The sequence below is a fragment of the Trichomycterus rosablanca genome, chromosome 11, assembly GCF_030014385.1.
Source record: "Trichomycterus rosablanca isolate fTriRos1 chromosome 11, fTriRos1.hap1, whole genome shotgun sequence".
Taxonomy (NCBI): Eukaryota; Metazoa; Chordata; class Actinopteri; order Siluriformes; family Trichomycteridae; genus Trichomycterus; species Trichomycterus rosablanca.
This window is the reverse complement of record NC_085998.1, coordinates 29,803,789-29,820,593: the sequence shown is the minus strand read 5'-3', so window position 1 is coordinate 29,820,593 and position 16,805 is coordinate 29,803,789. Positions and strand designations below refer to the sequence as shown.

The window sequence follows — 16,805 nt, the reverse complement described above, 5'->3', positions numbered from 1 at the left end:
ACTGTGTATTCTGACACCTTTCTATCAGAACCAGCATTAACTTCTTCAGCAATTTGAGCTACAGTAGCTCGTCTGTTGGATCGGACTCCCCACGTGCATCAGTGAGCCTCGGCCGCCCATGACCCTGTCGTCGGTTTACCACTGTTCCTTCCTTGGACCACTTTTGACAGATACTGACCACTGCAGACCGGGAACACTCCACAAGAGCTGCAGTTTTGGAGATGCTCTGACCCAGTCGTCTAGCCATCACAATTTGGCCCTTGTCAAACTCGCTCAAATCCTTACGCTTGTTCATTTTTCCTGCTTCTAACACATCAACTTTGAGGATGAAATGTTCACTTGCTGCCTAATATATCCCACCCACTAACAGGTGCCATGATGAAGAGATAATCAGTGTTATTCACTTCACCTGTCAGTGGTCATAATGTTATGCCTAGTCGGTGTAAGTATACAGTTGTCCACCTTGTGTGTATCTGTGGGAATATTTCTCTGTTCAGTCTATATAAATGTTGTAAGCACAAGCACATATGTTTTTGGACTGGAAGGCTTGGATTCCAAAGAACATTCCAATTCATGCCAAAGGTGTTTAATAAAGTGGAGGTCGGGGGTCTGTGTGGACCACTGGAGTTACTCCACACCACAGTCATTAAATCAAGTACTTATAGACCTTGCTTTTTAAACAGGGGAACAGTCATGATGGGATGGAAAGAACTTTGATATCATCAAATGCAATCATATTGCATATTGTATATCGTTGATTTAATACACCTGTAAGCAATGGGTGTAAACCGTAAGCTTATTTATTAGGAGGCGTGTCCAGTTTTTGGCAATCTGATGTACACCAATCAGCCATAACATTAAAACCACCTTCTTGTTTCTACACTCTGTCCATTTTATCAGCTCTACTTACCACATAGAAGCACTTTGTAGTTCTACAATTACTGACTGTAGTCCATCTGTTTCTCTGCATGCTTTGTTAGCCCCCTTTCATGAGTAGGAAGTATTTGGGAGGTGGGTCATTCTCAGCACTGCAGTGACACTGACGGTGATGGTGGTGGTGTGTTAGTGTGTGTTGTGCTGGTATAAGACACAGCAGCCCTGCTGAAGTTTTTAAACACCTCACTGTTACTGCTGGACTTAAAATAGTCCACCAACCAAAAATATATCCAGCCAACAGCACCCTGTGGGCAGCGTCCTGTGACCACTGATGAAGGTCTAGAAGATGACCAATTCAAACAGCAGCAATAGATGAGCGATCGCCTCTGACTTTACATCTATAAGGTGGACCAGCTAGGTAGGAGTGTCTAATAGAGTGGACAGTGAGTGGACACGGTATGTAAAAATTCCAGCAGCGCTGCTGTGTCTGATCCACTCATACCAGCACAACACACACTAACACACCACCACCATGTCAGTGTCACTGCAGTGCTGAGAATCATTCACCACCTAAATAATACCTGCTCTGTGGTGGTCTTGTGGGGGTCCTGACCATTGAAGAACAGGGTGAAAGCAGGTTAAAATGGTTTGTAGAGAAACAGATGGACCACATATGGTAAGTGGAGCTGATCAAATGGAAAGTGAGTGTAGAAACAAGGAGGTGGTTTTAATGTTATGGCTGATCAGTGTATATTTCTTTAGAACTCACAAAGTAACTTCATTTATAAAGTATTTTAGGTTTAATCATTTAGTAAAAAAAAAAGAGGTTTTTGACTTTTCCAGAATACACGGTCCTTAGTGTCCTATTGAACAGCCCTAGTCTTCCTCTTCCTCACTTTGCTACATTTATTTAGTATCATTCCATTGTAAAAACACAATGTAGATAAAATGAATGTAGAACCTAACTTTAACTCGTTGTTCCACACGTCTGAACAATGACAAATGCTTGTCTTTAAAAAAACATTTTATAGCCAATTTTTCACTAAATTGCAACCAACAAACTGTCTAGAATTCATAAAATGTTCTCTCTTATTAAGCTACTATGTGAGCCCGGTCCTCTCTACCATTCTGTGGAGGAAATAATTTCGGCTTATTTTTCATAGCTGACACTACCTTGAAGAACTCATAATTATTCCAGCAATATGCCTGCAAAGATTGATTAGGGCAGAGTGCATTGATCAATTCGGGGGCCTGTTTCAATTTTTTTTTAGCGATGTATCTTTACTCTCACACACATACCATCTTTTGTCTCTGTCCTCATCTCTCTCCCGAAGGATGCCTCAGCTTAAGCAGATCAATACTGTCCTGAGCATTTACTGATTGTAAGTGATCTCTATAGGCTGGCAAGCATCCCCAAATCAACACTCCTCAAACGCTGTCCTTCACGTCCTGTCAACTGTCTCAAAATATCGATACGATCGGGAACATGAGGAAATCTGCTAAAACTCTCAGAAGCTGGGTGAAGTTTGCCAACTTCAGAATATGCCATACGGATGTAAACACATGCACTGCATACACAGAGTGCTGGCGCGTCCTCTTATTACTGAGTTTGGCTGTAAGAAATTAGGCATTGAGCCTATACACCGATCAGCCATAACATTAAAACCACCTCCTTGTTTCTACAGCTCCACTTACCATGTAGAAGAACGTTGTAGTTCTACAATTACTGACTGTAGTCCATCTGTTCTCTGCATGCTTTGTTAGCCCCCTTTCATGCTGGACCACTACAGAGCAGGTATTATTTGGGTGGTGAATCATTCTCAGCACTGCAGTGACACTGACATGGTGGTGGTGTGTTAGTGTGTGTTGTGCTGGTATGAGTGGATCAGACACAGCAGCGCTGCTGGAGTTTTTAAACACCTCACTGTTACTGCTGGACTGAGAATAGTCCACCAACCAAAAATATCCATGCAGCAGAGCCCCGTGGGCAGTGTCCTGTGACCACTGATGAAGGTCTAGAAGATGACCAACTCAAACAGCAGCAATAGATGAGCGATCGTCTCTGACTTTACATCTACAAGGTGGACCGACTAGGTAGGGGTGTCTAATAGAGTGGACAGGGAGTGGACACGGTATATAAAAACTGCAGCAGTGCTGCTGTGTCTGATCCACTCATACCAGCACAACACACACTAACACACCACCACCATGTTAGTGTCACTGCAGTGCTGAGAATGATCCACCAACCAAATAATATCTGCTCTGTAGTGGTCCTGTGGGGGTCCTGACCATTGAAGAACAGGGTGAAAGCAGGCTAAAAAAGTATGTAGAGAAACAGATGGACTACAGTCAGTAATTGTAGCTGATAACGTGAACAGTGAGTGTAGAAACAAGGGGGTGGTTTCAATGTTATGGCTGATCAGTGTATTTGTGTATGTGTGTGTGTGTGTGTGTGTGTGTGTGTGTATGTTTCTCACCTTTCCCAGTGACTGCAGACGTTGGGGTCATCTGGGTTTAGACTGCACACGCTGGTAATGAGCAGCAGTCCAGCCAGCATGATAGGATGGAACAAAAGGGAGGTCTGTCCAGATGCCATCATCACTCCTGAGTTATATTTAGATAGCGAGAAAGAAAAGAAGATGATTGTATACGTGAATGAGACGTTCAAGAGTCATAATTATTTATGTTACAATATTTGCTGTTACTGCACTTCTATAAAACACTGAAACAAATGAATCCTAATGTGAGTAAAGGACATTTTAATATCTGGAATTGTATTAATAAATTTGGACCCAATTAGTGTCTTATACTTATACACCGATCAGGCATAACATTATGACCACCTTCCAAATATTGAGTTGGTCCCCCTTTTGCTGCCAACACAGCCCTGACTCTTCAAGGCATGGACTCCACTAAACCCCTGAAGGTGTGCTGTGGTATCTGGCACCAAGATGTTAGCAGCAGATCCTTTAACTCCTGTAAGTTGTGAGGTGGGGCCTCCATGGATCGGACTTGTTTGTCCAGCACATCACACAGATGCTCGATTGGATTGAGATCTGGGGAATTTGGAGGCCAAGTCAACACCTCAAACTGGTTGTTGTGCTCCTCAAACCATCTACACGGTTTCCATGAAAGGCTGTACATGGTCTGCAACAATGCTTAGGTAGGTTGTACGTGTCAAAGTAACATCCACATGGATGGCAGGACCCAAGGTTTCCCAGCAGAACACTGCCCAAAGCATCACACTGCCTCCGCCGGCTTGCCTTCTTCCCATGGTGCATCCTGGTACCATGTGTTCCCCAGGTAACCCGGCCATCCACGTGATGTAAAAGAAAACGTGATTCATCAGACCAGGCCACCTTGTTCGACTGCTTTGTGGTCCAGTTCCGATGCTCACGTGCCCATTGTTGGTGCTTTTGGAGGTGGACAGGGGTCAGCATGGGCACCCTGACCGGTCTGCAGCTATGCAGCCATATACACAACAAACAGCATGAACTACTTCAGCAATTTGAGCTACAGAAGCTTGCTGTTGGATCAGACCACACGGACCAGCCTTCGCTCCCCACATACATCAATGAGCCTTGGATGCCTATGACCCTGTCGCTGGTTTACCACTGTTCCTTCCTTGGACCACTTTTAATAGATACTGACCACTATAGACCGGGAACACCCCACAAGAGCTGCAGTTTTGGAGATGCTCTGACCCAGTCGTCTAGCCATCACAATGTGGCCCTTGTCAAACTCGCTCAAATCCTTACGCTTGTCCATTTTTCCTGCTTCTAACATCAACTTTGAGGATAAAATGTTCAACTCCTGCCTAATATATCCCACCCACTAACAGGTGTTGTGATGAGATAATCAGTGTTATTCACTTCACCTGTCAGTGGTCATAATGTTATGCCTGGTCGGTGTACAGTGCCATTATTTATGTTACAGCCTTGTTAAGAAAGATTATTTTAGGTTTTGGCATTTTCCAGCAATCACTTTATCCAGGTTATGAGGTGGCACGGTGGCTAAGTGGGTAGCACTGTCGCCTCACAGCGAGAAGGTCCTGGGTTCGATCCCCGGATGGGGTGGTCCGGGTCCTTTCCGTGTCTGCGTGGGTTTCCTCCGGGTGCCCCGGTTTCCTCCCACAGTCCAAAGACATGCCGCTAGGCTAAATGGAGACACTGAATTGTCCCATAGTTACCTAGCCGCTGGGGTGCGTGAACGAGTGCATTGTAGTGCCGGTCCCAAGCCCGGATATATAGGGAGGGTTGTGTCAGGAAGGGCATCCGGCGTAAAACTGTGCCAAATCCCACCGGCGACCCCTAACGGGAAGAAGCCGGAAATGCCGACCCCATAACAAGAAACAAGCAAATCCGGTTCCACTGGGAAATACTGGGCATGCCTGCCCTCCAATAGACATAACCAATTATGTCTGTGTAGACATCCAATCGACTGATAGCACTGCTGATATCAGCAGTGGTGGGCTAGTGTAATAAGCCGCCGCACCACCCGAGCACTAGAAACATTTACCTGTTAACCTACAAAGATATATCACAATAGATGCAAAAAAACAACCAGATGTGAATTGCACTCAGTGTTTTGATATCTACTAGGCCCGTCATTCAGGACAGTGATTGGTCAGTTCAGGAGCATGGCCACTGATATGACTGACATAGCAGGGACAGACCTTTGTTTATCGCTGTATACGGATGTCTGAGCTTCTTGTGTGTTCCTTTTAATAACATGGGCTATCACACATCTGGTCACTTACAGGTTTGTATTTCATTCAGAAGTGACAGAAAATCCATTGCCTTTTATTTCCACGAATACCAGTTCATCTAATGAGGCAGGGGTTAGAGACGTGTTACCTTCTGCACTCGGATGGCTCATTTATTCGCACCCCTCAGCTCTGTACTTATAATGCATTAGGACTTTTTTGCACCGAGTCAGCAGAGAACGGCTGCAACTCTATTACACCAAAATGCTAATGGAGCAATATGTTTTCCCAGGTGGGTTTCACAGGCTTGGTCAGTTGAATACACACTGCTGGTAAACTTGTAAGACAATATAAACGTGAGACTGGAAAAATCCGATGTTGAGCACGTCCCCTGAGTACGATCGCAACTTGCAAAACAACATATGCCGCATGAGCAGGTATTCATCCACAAAAATTATTATTGCAGCTTCATCTATTATATACACTGATTAGTTATAACATTAAAACCACCTCCTTGCTTCTAAACTCACTGTCCATTTTATCAGCTCCACTTATAAACCATATAGAAGCACTTTGTAGTTCTACAATTACTAACTGTAGTCCATCTGTTTATCTACATACTTTTTTAACATGCTTTCACCCTGTTCGTCAATGGTCAGGACCCCCACAGGACCACTACAGAGTACGTATTATATGATCAGTCTCAGCACTGCAGTGACACTGACATAGTGGTGGTGTGTTAGTGTGTGTTGTGCTGGTATGAGTGGATAAAAAATCCACCTTGTAGATGTAAAGTCAGAGACGATCGTTCATCTATTGCTGCTGCTTGAGTTGGTCATTTTCTAGACCTTCATCAATGGTCACAAGACGCTGCCCACTGGGAACTGTTGGCTGGATATTTTTGGTTGGTGGACTATTCTCAGTCCAGCAGTGACAGTGAGGTGTTTAAAAACTCCAGCAGCGCTGCTGTGTCTGATCCACTCATACCAGCACAACACACACTAACACACCACCATGTCAGTGTCACTGCAGTGCTGAGATGAGAATCATCAACCACCTAAATAATACCTGCTCTGTAGTGGTCCTGTGGGGGTCCTGACCATTGAAGAACAGCATGAAAGGGGGCTAACAACGCATGCAGAGAAACAGATGGACTACAGTCAGTAATTGTAGAACTACAAAGTGCTTCTATATGGTAAGTGGAGCTGATACGATGGACAGTGAGTGTAGAAACAAAGAGATGGACATGTGCTTTATCTAATATACACTTGATACAGAAAGCATTCAGATCCCTTGACATTTTGCACACTTTATTGTTTTGTGAATGTGATTTTAAACTAATATATATTTTAGCCATCAGTCTACACCTAATCACCCATAATGACAAATAAATCTCTTATTCTTAATTACAAAAATATTCAGTCCTTTTGCTGTGGCTCTTCATATTGTGACAAGGTGATCCTGTTTGCTTTAATTATCCTTGAGACGTGTCAAGAACCTGACACAATTTGAATTGATTTACCAAGAAGAGAAACAAGCGTACAATTTACACTGCAAGGTCAGTAAAAATATCATAAAGTTTAAAGAATTGTCTGTAGATGTCTGGGATCAAATTGTGACAAGGCATAACTCAGGCAAAAATATTGTTTGTTTGTTTGTTAATTAGGATTTTAACGTCATGTTTAACACTTTGGTTACATTCATAACAGAAACGGTAGTTACTCATTACACAAGGTTCATCAGTTCACAAGGTTATATCCAACACAGTCATGGACAATATAGTATCTCCAATTCACCTCACTTGCATGTCTTAGGACTGTGGGGGGAAACCGGAGCACCCGGAGGAAACCCACGCGGACACGGGAGAACATGCCAGTGCTACCCACAAAAAATATAAAACATTTATTGTGAAACATTAGAACCTTGGCACAACCTTCCAGGAATTCATCCAGGAAACCACCCAGGCAAAAAAAAATCCTGTGCAGATATAAGGGGGGGACCTGTTGGACAGACCGTCTGCATAAATCAGCCCTGTATGGCAGAGTTACAAGACCGAAGCCACTGTAAAATAAAAGGCATCTGACAGCCCACTTGTTGTTTGCTAAACGGCATGTAAAAGACTAATGAGGAAGGAAAAACATTCTCTAGGTCTGGTAGGACCCAAAGTTAACGCTTGCTATGACGAGCAATTCCTATGGCTTATCCCTGGCTTATCCATATAGTGAAACGTGGTGGTGGCAGCATCATGATATCGAAGTGCTTGTCCGCAGCAGGGACAGGGAGATAAGTAAGAATTATAAGTACTGCCTTACCTAATTCACAGCCATGAAAACTGCATCACAGATTTAGGGTTTATGTCTAGTGGTTTAACATTTTTTATTCATAGTGTATGAAATATGAGGCGCAATATGCAATATGAGGCGGTCCTAGCAATCATACGGCAATTAAGTTAGTGTAACAGACTTTTCTGTGGTGTAGTGTGCTCACAATGTTTGATGTATGTGTTTATGTATTGAGTGTATTTTGTCCCTTTGGGGATTCCATAATCAACGGATACCTGTAAGTGTGCCTCTCTACACACGTGATCATCTCTCTGTGTAGTCTGTGCTGCGCCTCAAGTAAAGAACAAGCCAGTTAAGTATTATGCTCCCAATAGTTTGTCAATGTACAGTCTATTACTTTATAAACTCAGCAAACTCTAAAGACGCTCGGTTACACTAGCAATCGGTTAGAGAAAATGTCCAAGATGTCGAAGTCTAAACTGTTGTCTCTGTTGTTGTTGTTGCCGCTAATGTTCACTCCCCTGCTATTGTTTGTGTCCATTCTGATTAAATTGGTTGTGTATAATTTTGTGTGTATATGTAAAATGTATAGTTTGATACTCCTGTAAATGTTCCCTCGCTTTTGTTGCGTCTAGCACACCAGAGCTCTGCCATCCGGCTGGGTGGGGTGCCTACATGAACAACAATTGGCTGTTGTTCACACAGGGTGGGAAGGCGTACCAGGGCTCCTCATAACTGATGCAATTATGACCTCTGCTGGCTGATTGATGGCGCCTGCGCAGAGTCAAGGAATAATGCGTTGATCAGGGTGTCTCTCTGTACAAAAAGCTGATCCGCATATGAACTCGCCTTGTGCAGGTAAAAAGAGGCAGTCGGTACTGCACACGTGTCGGGGGGGGTGGGGGGGGATCCGCATATGAACTCGCCTTGTGCAGGTAAAAAGAGGCAGTCGGTACTGCACACGTGTCGGGGGGGGGGGGGGAGTGTGTCAGTTGCGGTGCTTCTCAGTTAGCAGTGGAGGGTAGCATTGGTAGAGGGGAAACGTTGTGCAATCGGTAATTGGATACAACTAGATAAAAAATTTATATTTTAATATTTTATATAAAAATACATTTTATACAAAGTTGTAAGTTTCAGTTTCATCTATGTTACAGCTTGCTTACCCCTAGACCAGATCACAACAATTCCCAAAATCCACCAAGAGGTCAAAGGGTCAAAATGCTTTGTAAATCCACTGTATATTTGATCAGTCAGTCTGTAATCAAAATGCATCTGATGTCATAGTCATCCCCCTGACATTTGTGATTTGTGTGAATGTGACATATCGTGCTCTGTTCATGGGTTTAAGTGGGATACACTAATGAGGGCCCTGACATCAAATTACTGCACGCTTCCTCTTGAAGAGTGAATGATCCTAATAGAAACTGATTGTAAAAGATTGAGTCTGGGTGGGAAAAAAAACGAGGAACGAATCTGGAAAGGACCTTATTCTACGTCAGATCTTTGTCTGCCTGGACTTCAGACACGGATCCTGAACAGGCTGTTAAAAGGACAAACTCCATGTGATTCACAGGTGTGTTAGAGTAATTCACGTATTTTCCTGTTACTAAGCCTACATGTGATCAGGAATTGATTTTTTTTTACTTCTTATTAGGATTGCTAATAAACTGTAAAAAGAAAAAGAAAAACCCATCAAATTCACTCTAAATTTGATTTATTTGTTCATTTATTAATTTTTACTAATTCGAACCCTAGGTCACATGTGTCAAACTCAAGGCCCGCGGGCCAAATCCGGCCCACCACGTCATTTTATGTAGCCTGCGAGGGCTTAAAAGATGTACGATTGTCTTAAAATACACTATAAAATCGTACATAAACTGCATCTCCCACAATGCATGCTGATTTTGTGATTCACAAGTGACCGCATCCCACCACTAGATGGCAGTGTTTCCACATCAGCGTTTAACTGAGGCGGTTTTCCAACAAGTGATGTTGAGAAATATTTACAAATAATCTCAAAATGTACAAGAAGAGAAAATTGAAGCAGAAGGACGAGAATTTAATGAAAGATGGGACAGTGAATACAAGATTGTGCTTCAAGAAGAAAAAACGGTACGTCTCTTGTGTTATGAGGCCGTGTCTGTGGTAAAGGAGTACAATATAAATGTAGATATACATTATAAATATACAGTATACTTTTGGCATGTTGACATTAAACACAGAATTTAGCCTCCAGAAAAACCAACAAACTGTTCAAGACTTAAAAGGCAGACTGCAATCACAGCAGGATACGTTGCAATCGGCCCCTTGAGGGCCACCATAATGCAGATGTGGCCCTCTGTGAAAATGAGTTTGACACCTCTGCCCTAGGTAATCAAGCTTTAAATTAGTAAGGCCCCACCTAATTCACGGCCATAAATTTGCTGTGAAATTCCAAATGTAAGGTTAGTGTTTATCAATTTTACGTTTTTCATCACGTAGCAAGTGTCATACCAAGTGTCTCATGTTTAATAATTAATGTGCACAATCAGGCAGTCCTAGCAATCCTACAGCAATTCAGTTAGCAATCGCTTAGTCAAAATGTCCCAGATGTCGAAGTGTAAAGGAGCTGAAAACAATACTCGGATGCTTGGAGACAGAACATGAAGCTGAATGTTCTAGGTAGGGTTGGGCGATATTGCCGATTTTCATACCGTCATACCGTCTTCAGAAAATACCGCGGTATACGGTATTACCGCGAGCGGGGGGCTGGTTGCGGACGTCTCTCTGTTAGTAATGGGTCGTTCGCAAGCGATCCGATTCTATTGAACGGCTCTTTCAAATGAACCGAGTCGCATCTCTGGGAGCCATTATATATATATACAGTGTATCACAAAAGTGAGTACACCCCTCACATTTCTGCAGATATTTAAGTATATCTTTTCATGGGACAACACTGACAAAATGACACTTTGACACAATGAAAAGTAGTCTGTGTGCAGCTTATATAACAGTGTAAATTTATTCTTCCCTCAAAATAACTCAATATACAGCCATTAATGTCTAAACCACCGGCAACAAAAGTGAGTACACCCCTTAGTGAAAGTTCCTGAAGTGTCAATATTTTGTGTGGCCACCATTATTTCTTAGAACTGCCTTAACTCTCCTGGGCATGGAGTTTACCAGAGCTTCACAGGTTGCCACTGGAATGCTTTTCCACTCCTCCATGACGACATCACGGAGCTGGCGGATATTCGAGACTTTGCGCTCCTCCACCTTCCGCTTGAGGATGCCCCAAAGATGTTCTATTGGGTTTAGGTCTGGAGACATGCTTGGCCAGTCCATCACCTTTACCCTCAGCCTCTTCAATAAAGCAGTGGTTGTCTTAGAGGCGTGTTTGGGGTCATTATCATGCTGGAACACTGCCCTGCGACCCAGTTTACGGAGGCAGGGGATCATTCTCTGCTTCAGTATTTCACAGTACATATTGGAGTTCGTGTGTCCCTCAATGAAATGTAACTCCCCAACACCTGCTGCACTCATGCAGCCCCAGACCATGGCATTCCCACCACCATGCTTGACTGTAGGCATGACACACTTATCTTTGTACTCCTCACCTGATTGCCGCCACACATGCTTGAGACCATCTGAACCAAACAAATTAATCTTGGTCTCATCAGACCATAGGACATGGTTCCAGTAATCCATGTCCTTTGTTGACATGTCTTCAGCAAACTGTTTGTGGGCTTTCTTGTGTAGAGACTTCAGAAGAGGCTTCCTTCTGGGGTGACAGCCATGCAGACCAATTTGATGTAGTGTGCGGCGTATGGTCTGAGCACTGACAGGCTGACCCCCCACCTTTTCAATCTCTGCAGCAATGCTGACAGCACTCCTGCGCCTATCTTTCAAAGACAGCAGTTGGATGTGACGCTGAGCACGTGCACTCAGCTTCTTTGGACGACAAACGCGAGGTCTGTTCTGAGTGGACCCTGCTCTTTTAAAACGCTGGATGATCTTGGCCACTGTGCTGCAGCTCAGTTTCAGGGTGTTGGCATCTTCTTGTAGCCTTGGCCATCTTCATGTAGCGCAACAATTCGTCTTTTAAGATCCTCAGAGAGTTCTTTGCCATGAGGTGCCATGTTGGAACTTTCAGTGACCAGTATGAGAGAGTGTGAGAGCTGTACTACTAAATTGAACACACCTGCTCCCTATGCACACCTGAGACCTAGTAACACTAACAAATCACATGACATTTTGGAGGGAAAATGACAAGCAGTGCTCAATTTGGACATTTAGGGGTGTAGTCTCTTAGGGGTGTACTCACTTTTGTTGCCGGTGGTTTAGACATTAATGGCTGTATATTGAGTTATTTTGAGGGAAGAATAAATTTACACTGTTATATAAGCTGCACACAGACTACTTTTCATTGTGTCAAAGTGTCATTTTGTCAGTGTTGTCCCATGAAAAGATATACTTAAATATCTGCAGAAATGTGAGGGGTGTACTCACTTTTGTGATACACTGTATATATATATATATATGTTTTCATTTTTGTGGCGTTCTTATCGGCTGTAATACACCCATTCTGCTTCACATCAGTACGGGGAATTAATCAGTCATTATAAAAACTGTTTATTGTTGGAATTCAAATCCGAAACACTTTTAGTATCGCAAAGAGTGAGCACGACACACACACACACACAGAGATAATATTATATTGTATAAACTTGCACAAGTGTGTTTTTTTGCAAGTTCGGGCTCGTCAGTGAATGTAACCGTATTCGGTACACAGATGTTATATTGACATGCCAGCGCGTTGTGCCACCTTATCCCATGGTTTTGAATGGCAAGATGCTAACTGTTAGCTTAGCAAGCAAAACCCGATGGAATCGCTGTCTAAGTAGCGCGTTCGAATAACCTGACTTACAATAAGTCATTGACTTATTAGAATCCTCTCTACTGAGGCAGCTGCCTATGTAGGCAGTAAGACAGCAAGGCAGCTCACTAGGTGTTTGAACACACCCTATGCAGAGAGCTCCCTAGCTTTTGTGTTATCACCTCAAACAGTGAGCACCCCCACAACCAATCAGTGAGCTCCAACCGCCTACCACTCCCACCCCTCCCTTACTGTGCATGCGCGAAGGTCTTAAAGTCTTCCGTTTTCAAGGTAGATCTGAAGCAGAAATTTGGCGCTTCACATTTTTTAAAATACCGTCACCATTTTTAAATACCGCGGTATACCGCAATACCGCCCAACCCTAGTTCTAGGTTTACATTCAACTTTTAAGTTAGGTTGTGCTGTGTATTGTAGCTTCCATTTATTCTATAATTTAATTTATCAGGGTTAATTAATGACTGCTGTGAAATGTAGCACTTTTATTTAAAAATCAGTGAAATCTGTTTAAAATGAAGCACAGTTTCCGTGAATTTAGTAGGGTCCTGTGTATAAAGCAAATTGTGAATGATAAGCTGATTTAAGTAGGCTTTTGGAAGTGTTTTCTTCCTTACAAGAAACACTGCGCACAAGACGGGAATAAACTCCGTATAGAGAGCCAGTCTACTGCAGGGCACCACTAACCCATTTACTTACTTACTTACTTACACAAACCTAAAGGCAATTTAAAGTCACTTCACTTACTTGCATGTTTATAAGAGTTAGGAGAAAATCTGAGTACACAAAGGAAGCACTGCAGACATAAAAAGAATGTCATAAACCCCTCACAGACAGTGACAGCATGCATGCAAATTCAGCCTGAACAAATCTGCCGAAGCTTGAGAGGATCTGCCATGAAAAATGGGATAATGAAGCCCTGCAATGCATTGGCAGTGTCCAGTGTTGCGCCTCAGGTTTCCTGGTGGAACCAGACCCACCACTACAGTTTCTACATGAACTGTAGACATATAAAAACAAAGTAAATAAATATTATAGAGAATAATATTCCTCCAAAATAAAGATATTTCAGTTTTAACTACAGCGGTACCTTGTAACTCAACGTCCCCTAAAGTCAAAATCTTTGAAACTTCGCCCTTCGTCGAGAAATTTGTGCCCTTAAACTCAATGTGTTCAGTTAGGGTTAGGGTTTTTAAAAAATGTATTTATTTAATTTCAGATTAACAATGAGCAGTCGCTTTGTTTAGCGCTCGGCTTGAGCGGTGCGGTAATACGTCATCAAAGTGTGCATATGAGACGAATCTGCATTTGTGTGGAATAACCATCAGATTCACTCTGACAGCTCCATGTGTATCTGTGTTTAGCTGGATTTTCCTCTTGTTTCACTTTTAAACTTGTGTTAAAGCTCGAGGTTCTGAGAAATGGTAAGAATCAGCTTTTTATTTCTGTTATTTTCAGAGTATGTGTGTAAAAGACAACCCCATTATTTTACATTAGCCTAAAATATATGCAGTTCCACAGGACCACAGGACGCATTAACAGGTTTCCCATACAGTCTTATGGGAAAAAATACCTTGAAACTCCTAAAACACCTTTTAAACTCAACGCCACTCCCAGAACCAACTGACGTTGAGTTTCAAGGTACTGCTGTATTTGAGTTTACTGGTGGGTGGCACGGTGGCTCGCTGGGTTTCACCGTTGCCTCACAGCAAGAAGGTCCTGGGTTAGATTTGCATGTTCTCCCTGTGTCTGTGTGGGTTTCCTCCAGGAGCTCCGGTTTCCTCCCACAGTCCAAAGACATGCAGTCAAGTTAACTGGAGATATTAAAATTGCTCTTAGATGTTTGTGTGTGTGTGTGTGTGTGTGTGTGGGCGGCACAGTGGCTCGGTGGGCAGCACTGTTGCCTCACAGCAAGAAGGTCCTGAGTTCAATTCGCAGGTGTAGCAGTCAGAGTCCATTCTGTGTGCAGTTTGCATGTTCTCCCTGTGTTTGTGTGGGTTTCCTCCCACAGTCCAAAAACATGCAGTCAGGTGTACATGTGTGTATATGTGTCTGCCCTGCGATGGACTGGCACACGGTCCAGGGTGTTACTGTGTGCCTTGCGTCCATTGAAAAACTGGGATAGGCTCCAGCACCCCACCGCGACCCTGATTGGATAAGCGGTTAAGAAATTGAGTGTGTGTGTGTGTGTTAACACTGGTGCCCCATCCAGGGTGTTTCTGTGTACCTTGAGCCCATTGAAAAACTGGGAGAGGCTCCAGCACCCCCCCCCACCCCCTGTGACCCTGATTGGATAAGCGGTTAAGAAAGTGAGTGAGTGAGTAAGAGAGTGTGTGTGTGTTAACACTGGTGCCCTGTCCAGGGTGTTTCTGCGCCAATTAAGAGCTGGGATTGGCTTTAGGACCCGCGTGACCCTGATTATGATGATCGGCTTAGAAAGTGAGAAAGAGAGTGAGAACTTTACCAATGGTTAATGAGTATTTGTGCTTGTGTTTCATTAGGATGGTTAATTGTGTTTCAATTCCAATCTAAAAGTTTGTATCTTTATTTTAATCAAAAAGTTCAACTTTTTTTAACGTCATTTTACTCCCTCGCCTTTTTTGTCTTTCTGTTTTTATTGTCAGTCTTATGAAAATAAATTCACCACCACTGGCACCGCCTTTAGCACATGTGCTTTAGATTTTCCATCAACACAGGGCTGCCTGTCACATTCTATACTGTCAATAATCCTACCTACCTGTGATTATATACACGGTTGTGCCTGAGGGTCAGGGGAGAGAGTCAGCTTGTCCCAAAAAAATGCACCTGGGAATAGAGAGAGAGAGAGAGAGAGAGCGAGAGAGAACAGAGATGTAGAAGTGTAAAGAAAGACAGAGAGTAATCAACTGTGAGTAAACAACATTTGATTGAGAAAGATAAAGCTCAAACTGCCCAAAGGGAATAATTGAGATAACAAATAAACGTAAGAGGTACACAGGAGTAGAGGGTCAGTCAGAGAAGCAGTGGGACTGAATGTAACAGCTGCTAAATCCTTCAAATGAAGTCTACTCGGCGTCTCTCTGAATAGAGAAAATGAGGTGCTAGGCTCAATCTCTTCCTGAAGATACACTAGGGTGAGAACCCATATTATCATAAGAGCCTGCAGTTTTATTGCGGCTCGTCTGCACAGCATGCGCCACAACGAGCTCCTCAACAATAGGGCATAGGAACATGCTATTCGTGTGTATTAATACCACAGTTACAAGGGCTGCCACAGCGGTTCATCCCTTCCGCGGGCTCATTACACAACTGGTTGTGCTTGTATTTATACTGAGGTCAGTTACTGGCTACTGTTTTCCTCTCTGTCTCTTTTTGTTCTGTCATGTGATCATACACCGATCAGCCATAACATTAAAACCCCTTTAGAAGCACTTTGTAGTTCTACAATTACTGACTGTAGTCCATCTGTTTCTTTGCATGCTTTGTTAGCCCCCTTTCATGCTGTTCTGTAATGGTCAGGACCCCCACAGAGCAGGTATTATTCGGGTGGTGGGTCATTCTCAGCACTGCAGTGACACTGACATGGTGGTGGTGTGTTAGTGTGTGTTGTGCTGGTATGAGTGAGTGGATAAGACACAGCAATGCTGATGGAGTTTTTAAACACCTCACTGTCACTGCTGGACTGAGAATAGTCCACCAACCAAAAACATCCAGCCAACTGTGACCACTGATGAAGGTCTAGAAGATGACCAACTCAAACAGCAGCAATAGATGAGCGATCGTCTCTGACTTCACATCTACAAGGTGGACCAACTAGGTAGGAGTGTCTAATAGAGTGGACAGTGAGTGGACTACACACTTAGCCAACATGCCGTCCAGGCGAGGCAATGAGGCATATTAGAGGCAGCTGGAACATGTAGCACTGTCCACAGCCTAGCAGGTTTGGCTTAGAAGCTGCTTGTGTGATCAGTCACGTCCAAGTGATCAGCAACTTCAGCTGTGCTTCAAGGTGCCAATTTTGGAGCTTCTTTAAATTTCACAGCAAATTGCTTATATTACACGGGAAAAGGCTCATTTCACGGCCCGTGACGCG

At 43.3% G+C, this 16,805-nt stretch overlaps 1 protein-coding gene across 1 annotated transcript in view; it reads right to left on the bottom strand.

The window, feature by feature from the left end:
* The window catches only part of megf11 (multiple EGF-like-domains 11), a 257,142-nt gene extending 241,597 nt beyond the window's left edge, over positions 1–15,545 (bottom strand). Inside the window, exons 1-2 of the mRNA XM_063004150.1 lie at positions 15,471–15,545; positions 3,354–3,480 (exon numbers count right to left, since the gene is read on the bottom strand). Of these exons, the coding sequence (XP_062860220.1) occupies positions 3,354–3,475 (122 nt within the window). The 5' untranslated portion in view covers positions 3,476–3,480; positions 15,471–15,545. The remainder of the gene's footprint in view (positions 1–3,353; positions 3,481–15,470) is intronic.
* Positions 15,546–16,805: the final 1,260 nt, after the last annotated feature.